This window comes from Abrus precatorius, unplaced genomic scaffold (assembly GCF_003935025.1).
Source record: "Abrus precatorius isolate BTA unplaced genomic scaffold, Abrus_2018 Scaffold11, whole genome shotgun sequence".
Lineage (NCBI taxonomy): Eukaryota > Viridiplantae > Streptophyta > Magnoliopsida > Fabales > Fabaceae > Abrus > Abrus precatorius.
The window spans coordinates 28,388,154-28,409,286 of record NW_020874303.1 but is presented as its reverse complement, the minus strand read 5'-3'; the positions used below and the strand labels follow the sequence as shown (position 1 = coordinate 28,409,286).

At 35.1% G+C, this 21,133-nt stretch overlaps 3 protein-coding genes across 3 annotated transcripts; all 3 read left to right on the top strand.

Moving 5' to 3' along the window:
• LOC113856154 (FT-interacting protein 7-like) lies at window positions 1–3,150 on the top strand. The gene has a single exon (XM_027487849.1). The coding sequence runs from the start codon at window positions 558–560 to the stop codon at window positions 2,880–2,882; it is 2,325 nt and encodes a 774-aa protein (XP_027343650.1). The 5' UTR covers window positions 1–557; the 3' UTR covers window positions 2,883–3,150.
• Window positions 3,151–7,292: 4,142 nt separating this feature from the next.
• Window positions 7,293–9,049, top strand: LOC113855981 (polyenoic fatty acid isomerase-like). The gene is made up of 5 exons (XM_027487610.1): window positions 7,293–7,494; window positions 7,569–7,771; window positions 7,880–8,324; window positions 8,403–8,762; window positions 8,838–9,049. The coding sequence occupies exons 1-5, from the start codon at window positions 7,293–7,295 to the stop codon at window positions 9,047–9,049; spliced, it is 1,422 nt and encodes a 473-aa protein (XP_027343411.1).
• Window positions 9,050–17,461: 8,412 nt separating this feature from the next.
• Window positions 17,462–20,795, top strand: LOC113854545 (ETHYLENE INSENSITIVE 3-like 3 protein). The gene is made up of 3 exons (XM_027485579.1): window positions 17,462–17,788; window positions 18,432–20,208; window positions 20,303–20,795. Exons 1-2 carry the CDS (start codon window positions 17,754–17,756, stop codon window positions 20,176–20,178), a joined length of 1,782 nt encoding a protein of 593 aa, XP_027341380.1. The 5' UTR covers window positions 17,462–17,753; the 3' UTR covers window positions 20,179–20,208; window positions 20,303–20,795.
• The last annotated feature ends 338 nt before the right edge of the window (window positions 20,796–21,133 follow it).

Here is a 21,133-nt window from a genome sequence, read left to right as displayed (position 1 = left end):
AACTTCACAGATTCACTACTCAGTTCCTTTTTTTTTTTTTTTTTTTTCTTTTCTGGTCTTTAGTTACTGCATTCTGCAATGCCACTACGCTTTTAAGAAGGGACTAGGAAGACACATGCACCCCAGCAACAGGGATGCTTGAGGTCAGTGCTGAATGTTTCTGAGGCATTGTAATTTGTAAATCATTTGGTTTGAGTAGTTGTGGTAGTTGAAGAAACACTAGTGACGTACAAAACCTGCTCTATGACAAATAAGACATAACTAAAGTCTAACCAAAAATGTTGCAGAAGTTCAACTTTTGCCTTTTCCTTCTGCCATTTTGTTTATTTGGATGAAATGCTTCTCTTGATCATTCAGAGAATAATCAGTGTACAATAGTAACATAAATGGTTCTTTAAACACTGCAGGGTATTGTGAATTTCTTGTAAAGGTTCACTCTTCTCCTTTTTTAGAATATTTAGCTTAGCTTTCTTCAATTGAAGTGTTTTCCTTACAAAATCCAAATTGGTGCAGATTAATTGGTGAGTCTTGTGTGTAGTGTGCTCTGAGAAAGGAAAATGCAGAAGCCACTAGAGCCCCTAGATTTTGCTCTCAAGGAGACCTCACCCAACATTGGAGCAGGTGCAGTCGCAAGGAACAAGCTCTCCTGCACCTATGACCTGGTTGAACAAATGCAATACCTCTATGTTCGAGTGGTTAAAGCCAAGGATTTACCTGGGAAGGATGTTACTGGAAGTGTTGATCCCTATGTTGAAGTGAAGCTTGGAAATTACAAGGGCCTTACCAAGCACTTCCAGAAAAAGTCAAACCCTGAATGGAATCAGGTTTTTGCCTTCTCCAAAGAGAGAGTTCAAGCTTCTGTTTTGGAGGTGGTGATCAAAGACAAGGATGTTCTTGTGGACGACTTGGTAGGCAGAGTGCTGTTTGATCTCAATGAAATTCCGAAACGCGTGCCGCCGGATAGCCCATTGGCTCCACAATGGTATAGGTTGGAAGATAGGAGAGGTGACAAAGCCAAGGGAGAGCTAATGCTGGCAGTTTGGATGGGAACTCAAGCAGATGAGGCATTTCCTGATGCATGGCATTCTGATGCAGCAAGTGTTGGTCCTGAAGCAGTTGCAAACATAAGATCAAAGGTTTACCTTTCACCCAAGCTTTGGTATGTCAGGGTCAATGTTATTGAAGCTCAGGACTTGATACCAAATGATAAAAGCCGGTATCCTGAAGTCTTTGTGAAAGCTAATCTGGGGAGTCAGTTTTTACGAACTAGAATATCCCCAAGTAAAACCATAAATCCCATGTGGAATGAGGACTTGATGTTTGTTGCTGCTGAGCCATTTGAGGAAGCCCTGGTTCTGACTGCAGAAGACAGGGTTGGACCAAACAAAGATGAAATCCTAGGAAAGTGTGTGATTCCTTTACAGAATGTGCAAAGGAGGTTGGACCATAAGCCTGTGAACGCAAGGTGGTTTAATCTTGAAAAGCATGTGGTTGTTGAAGGGGAACAGAAGAAAGAAACCAAGTTCTCAAGTAGGATACATTTGAGGATTTGCTTGGAAGGTGGCTACCATGTGTTGGATGAATCAACACACTACAGTAGTGATCTTAGGCCAACTGCAAAACAACTGTGGAAGCCCAGCATTGGAATTCTGGAAGTGGGGATTATAAGCGCACAAGGGCTAATCGCAATGAAGACAAGAGATGGTAGAGGAACCACAGATGCATATTGTGTAGCTAAATATGGGCAGAAGTGGATCCGTACTAGGACAATTGTAGATAGTCTTGTTCCAAGGTGGAATGAGCAATACATTTGGGAGGTTTTTGATCCATGTACTGTTATTACAGTAGGGGTTTTTGACAATGGTCATTTACAAGGGGGAGACAAATCAGATGGATCAAAGGATTCAAGAATAGGGAAGGTGAGAATTAGGCTATCCACTCTTGAAGCTGATAGGGTGTACACACACTCCTATCCTCTTTTAGTACTGCAGAATTCAGGTATGAAGAAAATGGGAGAAGTGCAATTGGCTGTGAGGTTCACAAGCTTATCTTTGATAAATATGTTATCTACATATTCACAGCCATTGTTGCCAAAGATGCACTACATCCATCCTCTATCAGTGATTCAGCTAGACAGTCTTAGACATCAGGCTATGCAGACTGTGTCAATAAGGTTGAGCAGGGCTGAGCCACCACTAAGGAAAGAAGTGGTGGAATACATGCTAGATGTGGACTCACATATGTGGAGTATGAGAAGGAGCAAAGCTAATTTCTTCAGAATAATGAAAGTCCTAGGTGGGTTGATAGCCATTGGAAAGTGGTTTGATCAGATTTGCAATTGGAAAAACCCTCTCACAACCATACTCATTCATATCCTTTTCATAATATTGGTTCTTTATCCAGAGCTTATACTTCCCACAATTTTCCTTTATCTATTTCTCATTGGAATTTGGAACTTTAGATGGAGGCCAAGACACCCTCCTCATATGGACACACGACTATCACATGCTGATGCTGCTCATCCTGATGAATTGGATGAAGAGTTTGATACATTCCCAACTTCGCGATCACCAGATATTGTTAGGATGAGGTATGATCGTTTAAGAAGCATTGCAGGAAGGGTCCAAACAGTTGTAGGTGATCTTGCCACTCAAGGAGAAAGGTTCCACAATCTGCTAAGTTGGAGAGACACAAGGGCTACCACTCTCTTTGTGACATTCTGTTTCATTACTTCTGTAGTTCTCTATGTCACTCCCTTCCAAGTTGTGTCCCTTCTCATTGGCTTCTATGTGCTAAGGCATCCCAGATTCCGCCAGAAATTTCCATCAGTCCCATTCAACTACTTCAGGAGATTGCCTGCTAGAGTAGACACCATGTTGTAAAAATGGATTATCACATCTCAACATCTCCCATCAGATAGATATATTCAAGCCGGGGAAGGAACAGTTGTGCAACCAGCTCCTTTATCATAATGCTTCATATAATGTGTTTGTCCTTATAAAGTGCAATTTTCATTAGACTGCAATTGTGTTATGCTCATCTAATGTTAATTATAAACTGTAACTAGATATTCCTTGTAACCCTTTCCAGTATGCAAAACTAGTCATTAGTATTATTTTTCAGTGATGTTTAGTGTAGTTAATGTTACTATTGGTGTTGGACAATTTATTGGAGTTGCTGTAGTTATTTTACTCATAGGTATGGAAATGGGAGTTTTTGAAGGAGAGGTGAGGGAAAATTTTGTATTTTAAATAAATATATTTAAAATTAATTTTTTTAAATAAAAATAAAAATTAATATATTAATAATATATATTTTTCTTAATTTAAAACTTAAAACGTAAAACTTGCTTTCTATTGAAAGCAAAAATTGCTCAGAGCAATGATTCATCAGTTAATTATGCTTAACGAAGTTAATACTTTAGAAAATATATGAACCACGTATACTAATTAAGGATCTGTTCGTATTGGAACTCAAACTCTATATTTTTTAAAGCGAAACAACGCGTCCTGTAATTCATTTAAATTCTGTTTCTCTTTCAAGACAAATAGGAACTAAGTCACCTTGCATTGCTCCTGAAAAAAATCATTCAAACCAAATAATAATTCTGAAAAATGATTAAAGGTTATGCACTCAATAATTTGAATGAATGAGTTTGTTTAATGACAAATGCTAGCATTCTTCGATTTAGAAACCATGGCATGATGCAATGCCTTTGTAAGCGTTGCCAATTGGCAAAACACTTAAAAATATGACTTCCACAATTTTGTAATTAATTACGTACTGTTAATAATTAATTTAGTGCGAAATTTTATATTTAATGTAGAAATGTCATTTTCCCAAAAAAGGGTACCGTTTGTCAATGCACTTTATATTATATCTAATTGATTTTCGCTTATGGCTGTAGCCATATTTTAGTCAAATCGAAAATGAAAGCACAATGGCCTGCTAAGTCTAATATTTGAGGGAGTCTACACTATAGAAATTAACCCCATAATTAGCATCACATTCATGATCTTTCTAGTGATGAAAAATTGACACACACAACAGAGAGAGAGAGAGAGAGTTTATAAAATTTGATTTCTTATATATGCAGATTGTAAGTTTTACTCATAATAAGTCTCACAAGATAGAGGATAAAAAGGAATAAGAAAGGGATAGTGTGTTATAATAAAAATAAAAACCATACTTACATACACATAATTCATATGATTATATTTAACTGAGCTGAATCAAGGGAACACTCTTGCTTCTCACATTATTCGGTGCTAGTTCTGAATATAATGCAGACTCCAGATCAATCATTGATTAAAAACCAGATAATCAATAATATATATTAAAGTGATGAATTGTGTTAAATGAATAATCCATGCAAACTCTAACTTCGGAAAATCTATTTTTTTTATGAATTTCATAAAATTCTAGCCCTTTTGTTTTGAGTGTTCTCATATGATTTTTATGTCCCCTTCAACATCATACTACAAAAAATGAAACTTGTAACTGTCTTGTCTAATGTCAAAAGCAACGAGAGTTTATCGCCATAAACAAAAGGTTGAGAAATGAGAAACCATGGCATGATGATGCAAGTCTTTCGCAAGCCATAGGCCAACACCGAATAAACAGTGCATCAACGACCGTGTAACTTTTATTTAGAATGAATCAAACGTCAATTTTAATATTTATTTCAGAAATGTCATTTTCATAAAAAAGGAACAATTTGTCAATGCTCTTCAAATTGTGTCTAAATAATTTCTGGGTAGCAGAGATGTTTGAGTCATTGCGAAAGCAAAACTACAACGGCCGGCATAAATTTAATTAACACAATTCATCATCTTTTATTCACTTGTTAATAAGCTAAAACATCATTTTTTCATTATTTTATTTTTGTAAAATGAGATCATGCACTTTTATTATTTATATGTCCAATTAATTGAGTAAATTAGTGTAAGAACACTATATAGTGTCTTAATTCACTTAATGATGATTAAAGAATATATTGAAAGAATGTATTAATTAATATATTGTTAACATCTTATCATAATAATTTTTCAAGGTGTGTCTAAAAATGTATTATACGGAATATTAAATATATCTAATTAAATATTTTACATTATCATTAGAGGTAAGTATTAAATATTTTTATTTTTAATAATAAAATTATTTTTAAAGATTAGAAACTCGTTAACATAGTAATACACATTTTCCTTCAACACCGAATGCTGATGATGAATAAAAAACACCTACATGCATATGCACGGAATATTCCATCCATGTTCATCTCTTCTTTTCTTATTTTCTATGCCTTTAATTTTTTTTATTTCCAGATATAATATTAGGCCTTTGTATGTCATTCAAAGTTCATTCTAAGATTACGCACTCTTATTCTAGAATTAATTTTTAGAGCAAAAAAAAAGCCTTAAACGATGATAATTTTTGTTTTATAAATCTTTTTAAGTCTATATTATTAAGTTTATTCAATTTGAGATTTTTTTTTATTGACCTTCATTTTTCTCTCATCCATATTCATTTTTTTTTCAAATTTTTAAACAAAACGATAAGAATAATATTAAGAATCAACTGTAATTTTAAAAAAATTACAAATAAGTTTTCTGGAACGTCTAACACAGAAATAGTAAAAACAAATGTATCATTAATGGTAAATTGATGTTATAATTTATTTACTGAATTAAGGTGGAGAAATATTATTACGAAACAAAGGAAAAATCTCATATATTGTTTGCTATCTTTCTAAATTTAATGAAATATTACAGTTACTCTAAATTGTAAATTATAAGTTGTAAGTTGTGATTCTTTTAATATTTTGAAAATTATAAATTGTGATTTTTTAATATTTTTAAATTAAAAAATATTTATGTAATAATATATGAAAGTGAAAAAAATATTATTATAAAACAAAAAAAAAGATTTAATTTAAAAATACTCTATCAAGTTTACCAGTATAACAGCAAACACCTTATTTTAACCTGGGTATTAAAGTAAATATAGTTTTAAATTAATTATTTTTAAACTTAACAATTCTTAATTGATAATTTATAATTAGATAATAGTATTAAAAATATTTATACAGAAAGTAAATTTAAAATAAATTATATCTTTAAAATAAGCTCAGTTCGAAAAAAATCATAAAAAAATTAAACAATGAAGAATCTAGAATATAGCAGAATTTAAGAATGTGTCTGGCAGCATCTTGCGAAATCGAAATCCAAGTTCTTGAAGGATTATTACGGTAGCGACATCCCCAGGAAACAAGTATATACCACAACTTCGAAATTATAAAGCAAACTATTATATATACTATTAAACAACGTACTACTTCTGAACTCTAATCTGTTAAAGACAAATAAATAATCGACAAATCATCACCAGCTTTGGAGATTTCGTTGTTTATTCATCGGATAAATATGAAGCACATTGAGATTATCCGAATCTAGAAAAGAATATAACTGCAGTGATAATGCGTTTATGTAATCTGCAATTGTGATAGCATGATTTTCTAGTGTTAAGTGTAAAATTTTTTGATTTAACAACGTTATTATTACAAGGGTAAGGTTAATTTGTCAGCATCAGACGGAATCGTCCAAGGGAATCTATCTCCTATTGATATGTTTTGGCATGTGTTAGACAGAAAGTGAAATTCTCGTAGTTATCGAGAACGGTTGAACTGCAATAATACGTTGTCACTACTTAGGACTTGGGAATTTGAACTTTTGGACGCTTTGACCCTTTCTTTTATATATTACTGCAATGAGTTCAGTGGAATTCATTCTAAGTATCCAAATGCAATTGAAACCATTGTTTACTTTTCCTCACACGCCATTTGGCATTCACTAGGAACTACTAAGAGTGTTCCAACCACTGAGGTAACTATAATAACTATTTTTCTTATGTTGGGTTTTTTCTTGCTTATAACCATTATTCATGACCATGTTTGATCGCATCCACGTCAACATGTCTGAAAGTCTGACGGAAATTTTCCCATGTCATGCGTGTTTCATGTATTGATCACTTCAAGTTTGATAGTTTATGATGACAATGACATTGCTATTACAGCAAGTGATGCACGTTGATTGACGAGCAAGTGCTTCACACTTCTGCTGATATCTAAGGTATTTTTTTCTCTGACCTTTGGGATTGGACCTTGTTCATAAATGATGTATGTAACTATGTCTGCAAATACAACTAAAGCAACTAAAGTTGCATGCTGTCATTGGACAGAGTTTGATAAATGATATCTCAACGACTTCCACAGATTGCAGGTTTTGAATTCAAAGATGGATCCAGAAAGATCAGTAGAGGACCAATTCTCCAAGTTACATCCTTGCATGCCAGTAAACACCAGAATTGGAATAGTGGGTGCTGGTCCAAGTGGCTTATCGGCTGCTTATGCACTGGCCAGGCTTGGTTATAATAATATCACTGTCTTGGAGAAACATCATGCAGTTGGTGGCATGTGTGAATCAGTAGAAATTGAAGGTACCCATTATCTTACTATCACTCTCTAGCTGATCCAATTTGATTATGAATTAAATATAAGTGTTTTTATACAGGAAAAATTTACGATCTTGGAGGTCAAGTTCTTGCTGCAAGCAGTGCTCCAATCATCTTTAACTTGGCAAAAGAGACAGGCTCTCCACTTGAAGAAATGGATTCTCACAAGCTTGCTATTATTGACAGTTCCTCTGGACAATACCAAGATGTTAAAGTTGCTGATGATTATGTATCTGTTATGTCACTTACATTAGAAATCCAAGTTAGTTTCTACTGTTTATCCTTCATAAAGAAATTTTCTTAGTTCTTATGAGTTGATAGTTGAAAGTTGAAAGTTGAATGGTGTTAATTCTCCTTGTGCTACTAACAGGAAAAGGTGAAGAATTCTGGTCGTTTTGGGGTCCATGCAGTTAGTGAAGTTGCTTCAGACCCAACTCCAGATTATCTTGAGTGTCATGGACTCAAACATGTACCTAAATCCGTGGCTTATGGTTACACTGCTTCAGGATATGGATTTATTCAAGACATGCCTTATGCCTACATTCATGAATTTACCAGAACGTCCATGGCTGGAAAAATTCGAAGATTTAAAGGTGGATATACAAGTCTTTGGCAGAGGATTGCTGAATCACTTCCTATAAAACTTCACTGTAACACTGAGGTGTTGGCAATCAAGAGGAACTCTGACAGGGTCATTGTCAATGTTAAGAGCTCAAATGAAATTGAAACTATGGAATTTGATAAGATCATTATCTCTGGTAACTTTCCATTAAAATATGGAAGAACTTATAGATCGGTGCCTTCAACTTGCTTAGGTACAACGCTTCTCACTGCTCCATGTTTACAGTGTTTTTGTTTATTGCTATTTCCTGATTAGTCAAGTCTTATTGCAGAGAGTGAAACAGAAGTAATGGATGTAAGTGAGCTTGAAAAGGATTTGTTCAGCAAAGTAGAAACAAATGACTACTACACCACTGTTTTAAAGATCAAAGGGTTTGAAAATATGCCAATTGGATTCTATTATTTTAATGAATACATGGAAGATCCTAGCACAATTGGAAATCCAGTTGCCATGCAGAAGTTTTATGCTGACACTAACATATTCTTGTTCTGGTCCTATGGCAACTCCGTCGATATTAAGGGACCAAATGTCACTGAACTAGCAACCAAAGCAGTAGAAGCCATGGGGGGAGAAGTTGAGAATTTCATTCTTCAACGTCGCTTCAAATATTTTCCTCATGTTAGCAGCCAAGGTATTTTTCTCAGTAGTTGTTAAATTCCATTTTTCCTTTCAAGTAAAATTCTAAATTTTGGAAGTTTGAATTCAGACATGAAAAACGGATTCTATGAAAAGTTAGAATCAGAGCTTCAAGGTTCAAGGAATACTTATTATGTCGGTGGTCTTATGGCATTTGAGCTTACAGAGAGAAATTCATCTTATGCCATGGCTCTGATCTCCAAGAAGTTTGCCAATAGCAGTGATTTTCCAGTATTTCCATACACCAAGGTAATTTGGCATATTACTACCCCTGTTTCATGATCATTAAGAACATGATTGGTTTTAATCCTTTTCCGAGAAATAGTCGTTATGTGAAATAAGAATTAAAAAATATATTTAATATCTTGTTTTACTAAAAGCATTATCAAATTTTCTATTATACTCATTTTGAAATTTGTTTATGTAATAAATAAACTGAGAAGATAGAAAATGAATTTTGAGATAATAATTATTATAAAGGTAAAATTAGAAGGAAAAAATTAATTCTACTTTAAAATTGTAAAATAACTATTATTTTGAGAAAAATAAAATTATTTATTTTTTTAAAGACAGAGAAAGTACCAACTATTATAGTAAAATAAATTAATTTTACCAAAATACTCCTATTAAAAGTGAAGTTATTGCAGTAGTTAGATGATAAATAATCTTAGGGTTATTTTAGTAGTTGGTTGGAAAAACTATTCCTAATAAATAAAAGTATTATTGAAAAAATAATTAATACTTTTTTAAAATTCTAAGGTAACAGTTAACAAATAATTCAAGTAACATCTAATACGAGACAGAGTGTATAACCAAAAATTGATTTGAATAATGATTAATCTAGCTTTTTGTGTACTTTAAGCAATCATGTTTTCCAAATAGACATGCACTTACTGGAAGCCTGTCTTATGCAGAGTTTGTTTCCCTTGCAAACTGAGTTCCAAAGAAAGGAACCTAAAGAGCTAGGTGAATTGGCAGGAGTGCAATTTCCTGATTTGGCTACTTTGAGTAGCTATTTAAAGCATTGGGGAACTCATCCAGTGACTCAAAACAGAATACTTTATTATTGGGTAAATGAAGGAGGAACAGTTGTAGCCAAGAGGACATTTGAAGAACAACATTTAAATGCTTCTTGCATTGCATATAAGCTCTTAACAAGCCAAAAGCCAATTATCAAGCCTGGGGACAAGGTTCTCTTGGTCTATGTTCCTGGTCTAGATTTCATTGATGCCTTCTTTGGATGTCTAAGAGCTAAAGTGATACCAGTTCCAGTTCTTCCACCAGATCCCATGCAAAGAGGTGGACAAGCACTTCTAAAAATTGAGAATATTGCCAAGTCATGTGGCATAGTGGCAATTTTATCAACACTAGCATATCACTCAGCAGTACGTGCTGGTTTAGTGAAAAGTTTGATCTCATTAACTGGAAAAAATGGGAAATCCACAGCAAAATGGCCTAATCTCCCGTGGCTGCACACTGACACTTTGATCAATAACTCAAAAAGTTCAGCTATGGGAGATGTAGATGATCAATGTGAACCTCAACCTACTGATTTATGTTTCTTGCAATTTACCTCAGGTTCAACTGGTGATGCTAAAGGAGTTATGATTACACATGGAGGGCTTATGCATAATGTGAAGTTGATGAAAAGAAGATATAAAAGCACCTCAAGGACAATGCTAGTGAGTTGGCTTCCTCAGTATCATGACATGGGGCTGATTGGAGGACTTTTTACAGCTCTTGTTAGTGGTGGATCTGCAGTTTTGTTTTCACCAATGACATTTATCAAGAAGCCACTCTTGTGGCTTGAAACCATCAGCAAGTATCAAGCAACTCACAGTGCTGGCCCAAACTTTGCTTTTGAATTGGTGGTTCGAAGGTTAGAGTCTGACAAGGATAAGCTTCCAAGTTTAGACCTTTCCTCCATGATTTTTCTTATGGTTGCTGCTGAACCAGTAAGACTGAAGACCCTGAAAAAATTTCTTGAGCTAACTAGTCCTTTTGGCTTATCTCAAAAGGTGATGGCTCCAGGATATGGCTTGGCAGAAAATTGTGTGTTTGTCAGTTGTGCATTTGGTGAAGGCAACCCTATTCTTGTTGACTGGCAGGGAAGAGTTTGTTGTGGATATGTTCACCCAGGGAATGCAGATATTGACATTAGAATAGTTGATCCAGAGAGTAGAGAAGAGCTTCAGGAAGATGCAAAGGAAGGAGAAATCTGGATCAGCAGTCCAAGTGCTGGAATAGGCTACTGGGGAAAGGAAGAATTGAGCCAGAAAACTTTTAGAAATGAGCTTCCAAACCATCCTGGACTCAACTACACAAGAACTGGAGACTTGGGAAGAATAATAGGTGGGAAGCTATTCATCACAGGAAGAATCAAGGATCTTATCATTGTTGCTGGAAGAAATATCTACTCAGCAGATGTTGAGAAGACAGTTGAGAATTCATCTGAAATTCTTAGACCTGGGTGCTGTGCTGTCATTGGTGTCCCAGAGGAAATTTTATCTTCAAAGGGTATTTCCCTGCCAGATGGCTCTGACCAGGTTGGCTTGGTTGTGATTGCTGAAGTGAGGGATGGCAAATCAGTTGGCAAAAATGTGATTGAGCACATTCAGACTCGTGTGGCAGAAGAACATGGAGTCAGTGTTGCTTCAATCAAGTTGATCAAGCCTAGAACCATCAGCAAAACAACATCAGGAAAAATCAAGAGATTTGAATGTCTCAAACAGTTTTCAGATGAAACATTGAACTTGGTACCACAACCTATTTTGACAAAGAAATCATTGATAAGGTCATTTACTACAGGAACATGCACAGAAGGAAGAACACCCCGGCCACAACTAGTGAGAAGCACACGTCTACCAATTCCAAGATTCAGTAACAAGGAAATTGTGGAGCACTTGAAAAGGCTTATTTCTGAGCAATCTGGAATCCCAATCAACAACATTTCAGTCACAGACAACTTGTCAACCTTTGGAATTGATTCAATTGGTGTGGTTAAAGCAACTCAAAAACTCTCTGATTTCCTGGGAGTGCCGGTTGCGGCTATAGATGTTTTTACTGCATCAAGCATTCAAGAAGTGGCTAACTTCTCAGAGAATCTTCTACGGAAGTCTCAACCTCAACTCATGAGCAATCCATCCCATGCTGAAGAAGCTGAAATTGATTCTGCTGACTTGGTTGTGGATGTGTCCAAGTCTCGTCAATTGGGTATCCCTTTACTTCAACTCCTAGCACTTATTTATGTTTCTAGCATCCTGGTATCTCCTGCTTATCTATCAATCAATGCTTTTCAAAGTTTCATGCCTAATGTCAGTGAATCAGTATATGGAATTCCGTGGTCAAACTATTTGATATCCTTGACCTTGGCACCCTTTTCTTGGATCCTTTGCATGGTTTCTACTTGCGTATGCATTTCACTTTTTGGGATTTCTTTCTTGAGGCCAAACTATGCCCTTACACCTGAAATCTCCATATATTCAATGGATTTTGTCAAGTGGTGGGCGCTTTATAAAACTCAGGAAATTTCCTCAAAAGTTCTGGCTACACACTTCAGAGGGACAGTGTTTCTGAAGTACTGGTTTGAGATGCTTGGTGCAAGAATTGGATCCTCAGTTGTGCTTGACACAGTTGACATCACAGACCCATCTTTGGTTTCAATTGGAGATGAAGCTGTCATTGCTGAAGGGGTTATGGTTCAAAGCCACGAGGTAAAGAATGGAATTCTAAGTTTCCTTCCTATTAGGATCGGCAAAAATTCTTCAATAGGACCATATGCTGTCATTCAAAAAGGAAGTGTTATTAAGGAAGGATCTGAGGTACAGCCTCTGCATAAGGTTGAAGGAGGCCAACATGTGCTCAAACCTGCTAAGCTTGATAACGTTAAAGAGGTCAGTTTTGAGTAAGACATACAAATTTTTCATAGATATATTCTGTGGGCAATGTTATTTACTCAATATTTTACTGCTACTACTTATGAGAGCATTGTCATTTTTTAGTGCTCACAACTTCACTCCATATAACTCATGACATTAAATTAATGCCCGGTAATCAATTCAAGGTTGAACTAATAAATGCTGTTTTTTCATTTTTATTTCAGAATGCAGTGCTGCTTGTTACAACCAGCAAAACGCAATCTGATGCAATCTACCACTTTCTGGGGATCTATCTTATTGGTTTTCTCAGCTCCCTTGCTGCAGCTATTGCTTACTTCCTATACATAAAGTTCTTCCAAATACCTGCATCACTTCAACAATTTTCATTTGTTTGCGTATGTGGAGCCTTCCACTGGATCCCGTTTACAATTGTTGCATATGCCACCATGTTTTCTAATGTCCCATCAAATCCCATTGCCTTTACTATTTCATTTACCGGTGCATACTTCCTTCATGGTCTCATACTCACCTTTCTCACCTGTGCTTTGACTCGTTTGCTCAAACTCAGTCACAATCAAACCCACTTTAAAACGTGGCTTCGAAATCAATTGACCATTTCCTGCCACCTTAGATTTGCAAAGCTTCTCTCAGGAACAGAAGCCTTCTGCGTATATTTACGCCTTTTGGGTGCAAAAATTGGCAAGCACTGTTCCATCAGAGCCATCAACCCAGTTTCAAATCCAGAGTTAATGTCAATAGGTGATGGTGTCCATCTTGGTGATTTTAGTAAGATAATCACTGGTTTCCACTATTCCAATGGATATGCTTGTGGGAAAATAGAGATTCAGGATAATTCAGTTGTTGGAAGTCAAAGCCTAATTCTCCCAGGTTCTCTTGTAGAAAAGAATGTGATTCTGGGGGCACTTTCAGTTGCACCAATGAATTCCATACTCCATGAACGTAGTGTTTACATTGGATCTCAAACGCGAGTGGCAACGAGGAACTCTTCAAATGCTTTAGATGAACGGATAGAGGAGATGGACATGGAATACAAGAAAGTAGTTGCAAATTTGGCTGCAAATTTAGCTGTCACAACTATTAATGTTAAAGCAAGATACTTCCATCGCATTGGTGTTTGTGGAAAGGGGCACTTGAAAATATATGACAAACTTGAGGGCATTCCAATGCACAAGATTTTTCACCCTGGAAAGAGCTATCCTGTTATGGTTCGACACAGTAATAGCTTGAGTGCTGATGATGATGCAAGGATTGATGCACGTGGTGCATCTTTGAGGATTCTTTCTGATGCACCTGGTTCTGACCATGTTCCTCTCATTGACCTGACACTAAAAACTGGTGAGGCATTCTATGCTCGCACTCTTGCTGACTTTGCAAGCTGGCTTGTATGTGGAATTGCTGCAAGGGAGGAACTAGTGAAGCGTGTCCCACATGTTCGTGATGCAGTGTGGAATTCCCTGAGACATGCTAAATCATATGCTGAATTGCATTACTACTCAAACATTTGCAGGCTCATGCGCTTCAATGATGGACAAGAAATGTATGTGAAGTTCAAGTTAAGGCCTTATGACACAAGTATCAGCAACGACACGGGTAAGGTTGAACCAACTGGGATTCTTCCTCCTGAGACAGGTGCAATTCCTAGGGATGAAAAAGATGCACGTCCTTTACTTTTCCTTGCTGATGATTTTCGACAGCGTGTGAGTTCCAGTGGTGGAGTTCGTTATGTTTTCCAAGTGCAACTACGAAAAGTACCAAGTGATGAAGCCACACGTGATATTGCATTGGATTGCACTAAACCATGGGATGAAAATGAGTTCCCTTACATTGATGTTGGAGAGATTAATATCAATGAGAACCTTTCTATGGAAGAATCAAATAGGCTTGAGTTTAATCCCTATCTCAAAAGTCATGAGCTAGATGTCATCCCAGCTACTTCCTACACCCAAAGTGCATCAATTGATCATGGCCGTTCATTGATCTACGAGATTTGCCAACACGTGCGTAATAAACAGCCACTCCCAGAATCTTGGAGGAACCTTGTAGAGCAATCTAACGTTAAGGTAGACTTGTCATGTTGTCCAATGGCTTCATCAGCACCATTACCAAAAAAGGAGCCAAAAAATTTGACCTTGACGTTGACTTTGACAAGAACATGGTATCAAACCTTCACGGCACTCTTCACTCAACCGTTGCTACAAACGGTTTTGCCTTATACGGTGGTGGGTTTAGCTGTTTTTGCTCCTTTGAACTTCGTGGTTCACCTAAAGAATGTAGGAAAACTCCCACTACATTGGCTGTTTCCAATGTTTTGGGTTGTGTCGGGTGTTATGGCTGCGTTGGCATGTGTTATAGGCAAATGGGTTCTCGTGGGAAGGAAGATAGTTGGTGAAACTATAGCCATATGGAGCAAAAGGGTAATCATGGATAGCACGTGGCAAGCCATTAGAACATTGGTTGGAGATTATTTTATGGACATGGCAAGTGGGTCATTTTTGTTTGTGGTGTGGATGAAGTTGATGGGTGCTGACATAGACATGGATCATGGCACTTACGTGGATAGCATGGGAGCATTGTTGAACCCAGAAATGGTAAAGATTGAGAGAGGGGGTTGTGTGGGAAAAGAAGCATTGCTATTTGGACACATATATGAAGGTGAAGGAGGAATGGTGAAGTTTGGTGAAATCAAAATAGGAGAAGATGGGTTTGTAGGGAGTAGAGCTGTGGTTATGCCTGGCGTTCAAGTGGAGAATGAGGGCATCCTTTGTGCCCTGTCTCTCGCCATGAAAGGAGAAGTAGTTAGGTCAAGATAAATATGTATTATGATGTCATATTTGTCACTGTAGAATATGATGTTTGTTTTCATATACATTTATTTGTTATCCCATCGTTAAACAAGTTAGATTAAGGTAATAATTATCTTTAATTTTTTTTAATGATGTGATAACATATGAACACATGATAGTGGGAACCAAAATAATTACACTATCATGGATTCAAATTATTGTATTATTGTCTGTTACGTTTCAATAAGACTGATAATTTATGGCTATTATAATCAGAGCATTTATATTATCACAGAAAAGTTATACTTATGTTTTATTTTAAATGTATAGTCGTATGTTTCTTATTTTTTATATGTATTCAGCAGTTGTTTTTATAAGTAATTTTTTCTTTAATACAATCATTTTAACTCAATAATATATTATACAATAATTACTTAATTTTATGCAACGCTCGATAAAGTTGATATTTTACACCACACCTGATTAAGATGACAGCTTACTGAGACTATTGTATTACCCCTACTTTGTCTATTATGTATTCTAAGTGAATTATGTTTAAATTCATTTTTTTCACTTTTTTTTCCTTTCATTATTTTTAGTTACATTTTCTTCCTTTTTTTTTTTTTTTTTACAGTGGTCTTTATAGTTTTTACTTTTTTTCTCTTATTTTCTTGTCTTTATATTTTTCTTTACCTTACATTCTTACCATATATCTTTATGCTAGTTATTATGTAATATACCTTACACCGATCGCATAAGAATTTATTTCTTGAATTAGAGATTATTTTTAACTAATATTTTATTATATTTGCATATGAGCCGATTGTGTTTTATATATATATATATATATATATATATATATATATATATATATATATTTGTATATAATTTTCATTTAATCTTTTATATATAAAAAATCTAATATTTACTTGTAAAATATGTATATTTTTTAACCATCATCTTTTATCTTTTGTAATTAGAGAATAAATTTAGTTCAAACTTAATTATATTTTGACATTTTTTACTACTTTCAATGAATTTTTTCTAAAAGTAATTATACATTTATATCATGTATGGATTAGTTGATTAATACTGATTTAAAACTTTTGTTCAACATCTTTTTTATTATTTATTATTTTTATTAATAATTTTTATGGAATCAATTTATTATATTATGTATATATATATATATATATATATATATATATAATTGAAATATATGAATAGTATAAAATAATTATAGTATATTATTTAATTATAAATTGTTATACTAATAAAAATTATTAATTTTGATGATAATCAATTTAAACATAATTACATTTACAGTATATTTGAATTAATTGATATTGTAGTAGAGCATCAAATGATAATAATTTGATTTTATCTAAATATATTATTATTTTCCTCTTTTTGCTATATTTTTTTAAGAGTGCTAAATTTTCTTGAATTCATTACCTATTTATTATATTAGATATTATTACACGCACAAAATTTTTTTATTTTAAAAATAGTTAATATGAAAACTTTTTTTAACAATTTATTTATCAGAAGGTATTAAAATACAAAATAAAAAAAATTAATTTCCATTATCTGAAAAATAAATAAAGGAATCGTTTGATTATCATGATTTATGTATTAATGAAATTTCTTTAAAGGGGGAATTTTTTCATAATTTTCTATTATTACTCGGTGTTTAGGTACAAAGAATGCATTTTGAAGAATACAAAGTATTAAATCATAATTAGAATTAGCTAATAAGATTGCGATAAATATATATAAAGTAAAGGATCAAATTATAATTAAATTAAAGATTAAAATTATAATAAAATAATCTATATACATTATTATGATGATTATTATTATTATTAATTCTAAACCTAAAATCCATAGTTTATTCGTTAAATGGAGACCGTGGATTCAGACAGCCAAAAAGAGAAAACAATAGAAGTTTGAGTGATTGAGAAAGTGAGGTGCAGAGTACATAAGATGAACGTAAAGTAGGGAATCTTGACATTCAATGCCACACTTTGAACTCAATTTCTCTTTTCTCTCCTCTCTGTCTCGGTCTCTCTCTCTCTCTCTCTCTCTCTCTCTCTCTCTCTCTATCGCCAAAATCTCCGCATCATTGAAATTCGGGCCATAATATTGGGTTGCAAAAGCTAAACCCCTTTTTGGGTTCTCGTGATTTTCGCCAATTATCAAAAACCGGGGTACCCGAACAAATCGAATCCGAAAGTTCAATTCTTTGTGCTTCCAATTTGCAAATATCGTCTTTGCAGAGTCTATCCCTTCAAATCCTCTTAGATGGGTGAAATCGAAGAAATTGGAACTGACGTTTGGTATGTCTAACAAGCTTTGTTGTTCCCACAACTTCAATTTAGTTGCATGTTTTTATGTATTGTGTTACGTTGTTTTTTTTATTGGTATTTTCAGTTTTTTTTATTTGGTGCTTTTTCCTTTATGATGCTATGTTTTTCGATAATTATAGCTGCTCCTTGAATTTCTATTGGCTTTCGTCAATTAGTTGGATTGCGTTTATGGGCTGTTGAGATTCATGCTATAGAAATTTCTCAACTGTTATGGGAGGTCAACTACTGTACAATAATTTTACTGAGGAATCTGTCTTTTGGGAAGCTTGTACAAGATCATTGAGGACTTTAATATTGTTAAAATGGAAACAATGTCTGTTTCTTTGTCTGGTTTCCGAGGAAAAAGAAATGGGAATGAAAATTTGATTGTTGATTAGTACCAATAATTGAAAACCTTGCATGTTATTCTGCTTAGTAAGTTCCAATGATCATTTGGGATATGCAAAGTTCCGTTTATGTCTATCGAGACCAAGTGAACCTAATCTTTTAAATTCAAAATCTGCCCCTTATATTTTTGTTCGATAGATTGCTTTTCTTAGCAACCAAGCTAAGAGAACTTGTTATTTAATTGAATGGAGCATCTTCTGACTAATGGTGACATGTTGAACTACAGTTCAGATATAGATGTTGATGATATTAGATGTCACAATATAGCAGAGAAAGATGTTAGCGATGAAGAGATTGAAGCAGAAGAATTGGAGAGGCGGATGTGGAAGGATCGAATCAAACTCAAAAGGCTCAAGGAAAAACAGAAGCTTGCTGCACAGCAAGCCGCAGAGAAGCAAAAACCCAGGCAGTCCTCTGATCAAGCTCGCAGGAAGAAAATGTCCAGAGCACAAGATGGGATTCTTAAGTATATGCTAAAGCTTATGGAAGTCTGCCAAGCTCGTGGATTTGTGTATGGTATCATTCCTGATAAGGGAAAGCCAGTTAGTGGTTCCTCTGATAATATTAGAGCTTGGTGGAAAGAGAAAGTAAAGTTTGATAAGAATGGCCCTGCAGCCATAGCCAAGTATGAAGCCGAGTGTCTAGCTATGAGTGAGGCTGATAATAGCCAAAATGGGAACTCTCAGAGCAGTCTCCAAGACCTACAAGATGCAACTCTTGGATCACTCTTATCATCTTTGATGCAGCATTGTGATCCTCCTCAGAGGAAGTATCCATTAGAAAAGGGTATACCCCCACCTTGGTGGCCAACTGGGAATGAAGATTGGTGGTCACAGTTGAATTTACCTCACGGTCAGAGTCCTCCTTATAAGAAACCACATGATTTGAAGAAGATGTGGAAAGTGGGAGTGCTAACTGCTGTTATAAAGCACATGTCACCTAATATTGCAAAAATAAGGAGGCATGTTCGCCAATCAAAATGCTTGCAGGACAAGATGACAGCAAAGGAAAGTGCAATTTGGTTGGGAGTATTAAGTCGAGAAGAAGCTCTCATTAGGCAGCCTAGTAGTGATAATGGTACATCTGGAATAACTGAAATGCCACCTGGTGTTCCTGTTGAGAATAAGCAAGCTGCTGCTAGTAGTGCTAGCAACTATGATGTTGACGGTACTGATGATGGCATTGGTTCTGTTTCTTCTAAAGATAATAGGAGAAATCAGTGTGTGGATACCGAACCATCAGATAACTTGCGCAGGATTAGGAATTCTGACAAAGACACAGATCAAGATAAGAAGCAACCCAGGAGAAAAAAACCTCGTTTGAGGTCAAGCCCCACTGACAAACTACCAGCACAATCTGACAATGAAATTTTACATGTTGAGCCAAGAAGCAAAGGGCTCGATGTGAACCAGACAGAAACACAGGTAGATGGACTCCAGATTCATGGAAACGAACAGCACAATGAGACAGATCCTGCTGTGAGACCCCTGGAAAAAGGACTTGAGGTCCCAGCTCAATTACCAGGAGCCGAGTTTGATCATTACTCTTACCTACATGCAAACAACTTAATTTCCTCAGAAAGCATGTATATCAGTGGAAGGCCAACGCAATATCCTGAGTTGCAAAACCCTGACATTCATCATGAAACTGCTTATAATCTTTATAATCCAGCGGCACAGTACGGGCCTAATCAGGATGGGCAGCAGCTTCAGTCAGGGAACAACGAAATTAGGCCAGAGAATGATGCAATTTCTATACCATCAGTACATATGAAAGGGGATGAAATTTCTGGAGGAGACTTGCAATATTTTGGTAAAGATACGTTTCAAAATGAGCTTGATAGACCTATTGATCAGTCTTTCTTTGGATCACCGCTCAGTAGCATGTCATTAGATTTTGGAGGACTTAACAGTCCATTCCACTTAGATGATTTCTTGGGGGATGATGAAATGATACAGTACTTTGGAGCATAAACTATTGAAACTGTTGACTCAGCAGAGAACGTAAGTGCTATTCTTCTTTTAAATAATGTTTTAAGTCATCGCATGCATCGTGATTCATGACTTCTGTGTTTTCTTTGTTTCATCCTTTTTCCAGGAACTACAAGATTTCCAGCACCTGTTACTCATCTGGGTTCAGGATCCCACATTGGTATTACTTTTTATGGCTTTATGCAGTTTGAGGTGGAAGAATATAATCTTAACATTGACCAGTCATAAGTTTATAGAACTGGAAGAAACGAAGCATGATTTTTGTTCTATTGATTACCCCATTTCCATATCAATAAATATGTTTGGGGTTCATGTAAATTTATCAATTGTTGGACTGTCCGAACTACACATATGAATGCTTAGCTAAATTTATTTAGAAAGGTTTTGACAACTTTATGCAACTAAAATGGTAAATTTTTACATTGAAAGGAAATAAGTGTAAATATTTCTTTTCTCAATAAAAACTTATTGCATTTAGTTGCTTAAAGTTAAAACCTGATGTTAATACTTCCCTGTTTGCAATAGGGTTGCCTCCAAATCTAATGAAGTGTTTGTCTTCATGTTCTCCTCCAAGTCCAAATTCAACGAGTTAATTTGTCCTCATGCTCTCTTATATCCGAGATTGGTTGATGTAGATTCTCCTATGCTTTACATTTATACGTTCACCTACTGAAGTAAATTGGGTTTCCAACAATTGCGCACTAGTCCATACTAGGAATATAAAAATATGGCAAGCAAATCATTCCATTGTTAAATGAAAAAAGACAGTGTCAAGTGCCACTCAGGTGTAGTGCCGAACTACGAATTATAGAATTCAGAGGTGGAAATGTCGAGTTTATAACTTATAGTCCATATCAAGGTTAAGTGAAGTTGGGTTCTTATTTATTAAAGACAAACGTTAATAAGAGTCTTCATCCATTAAAAAATTATAAGTAAA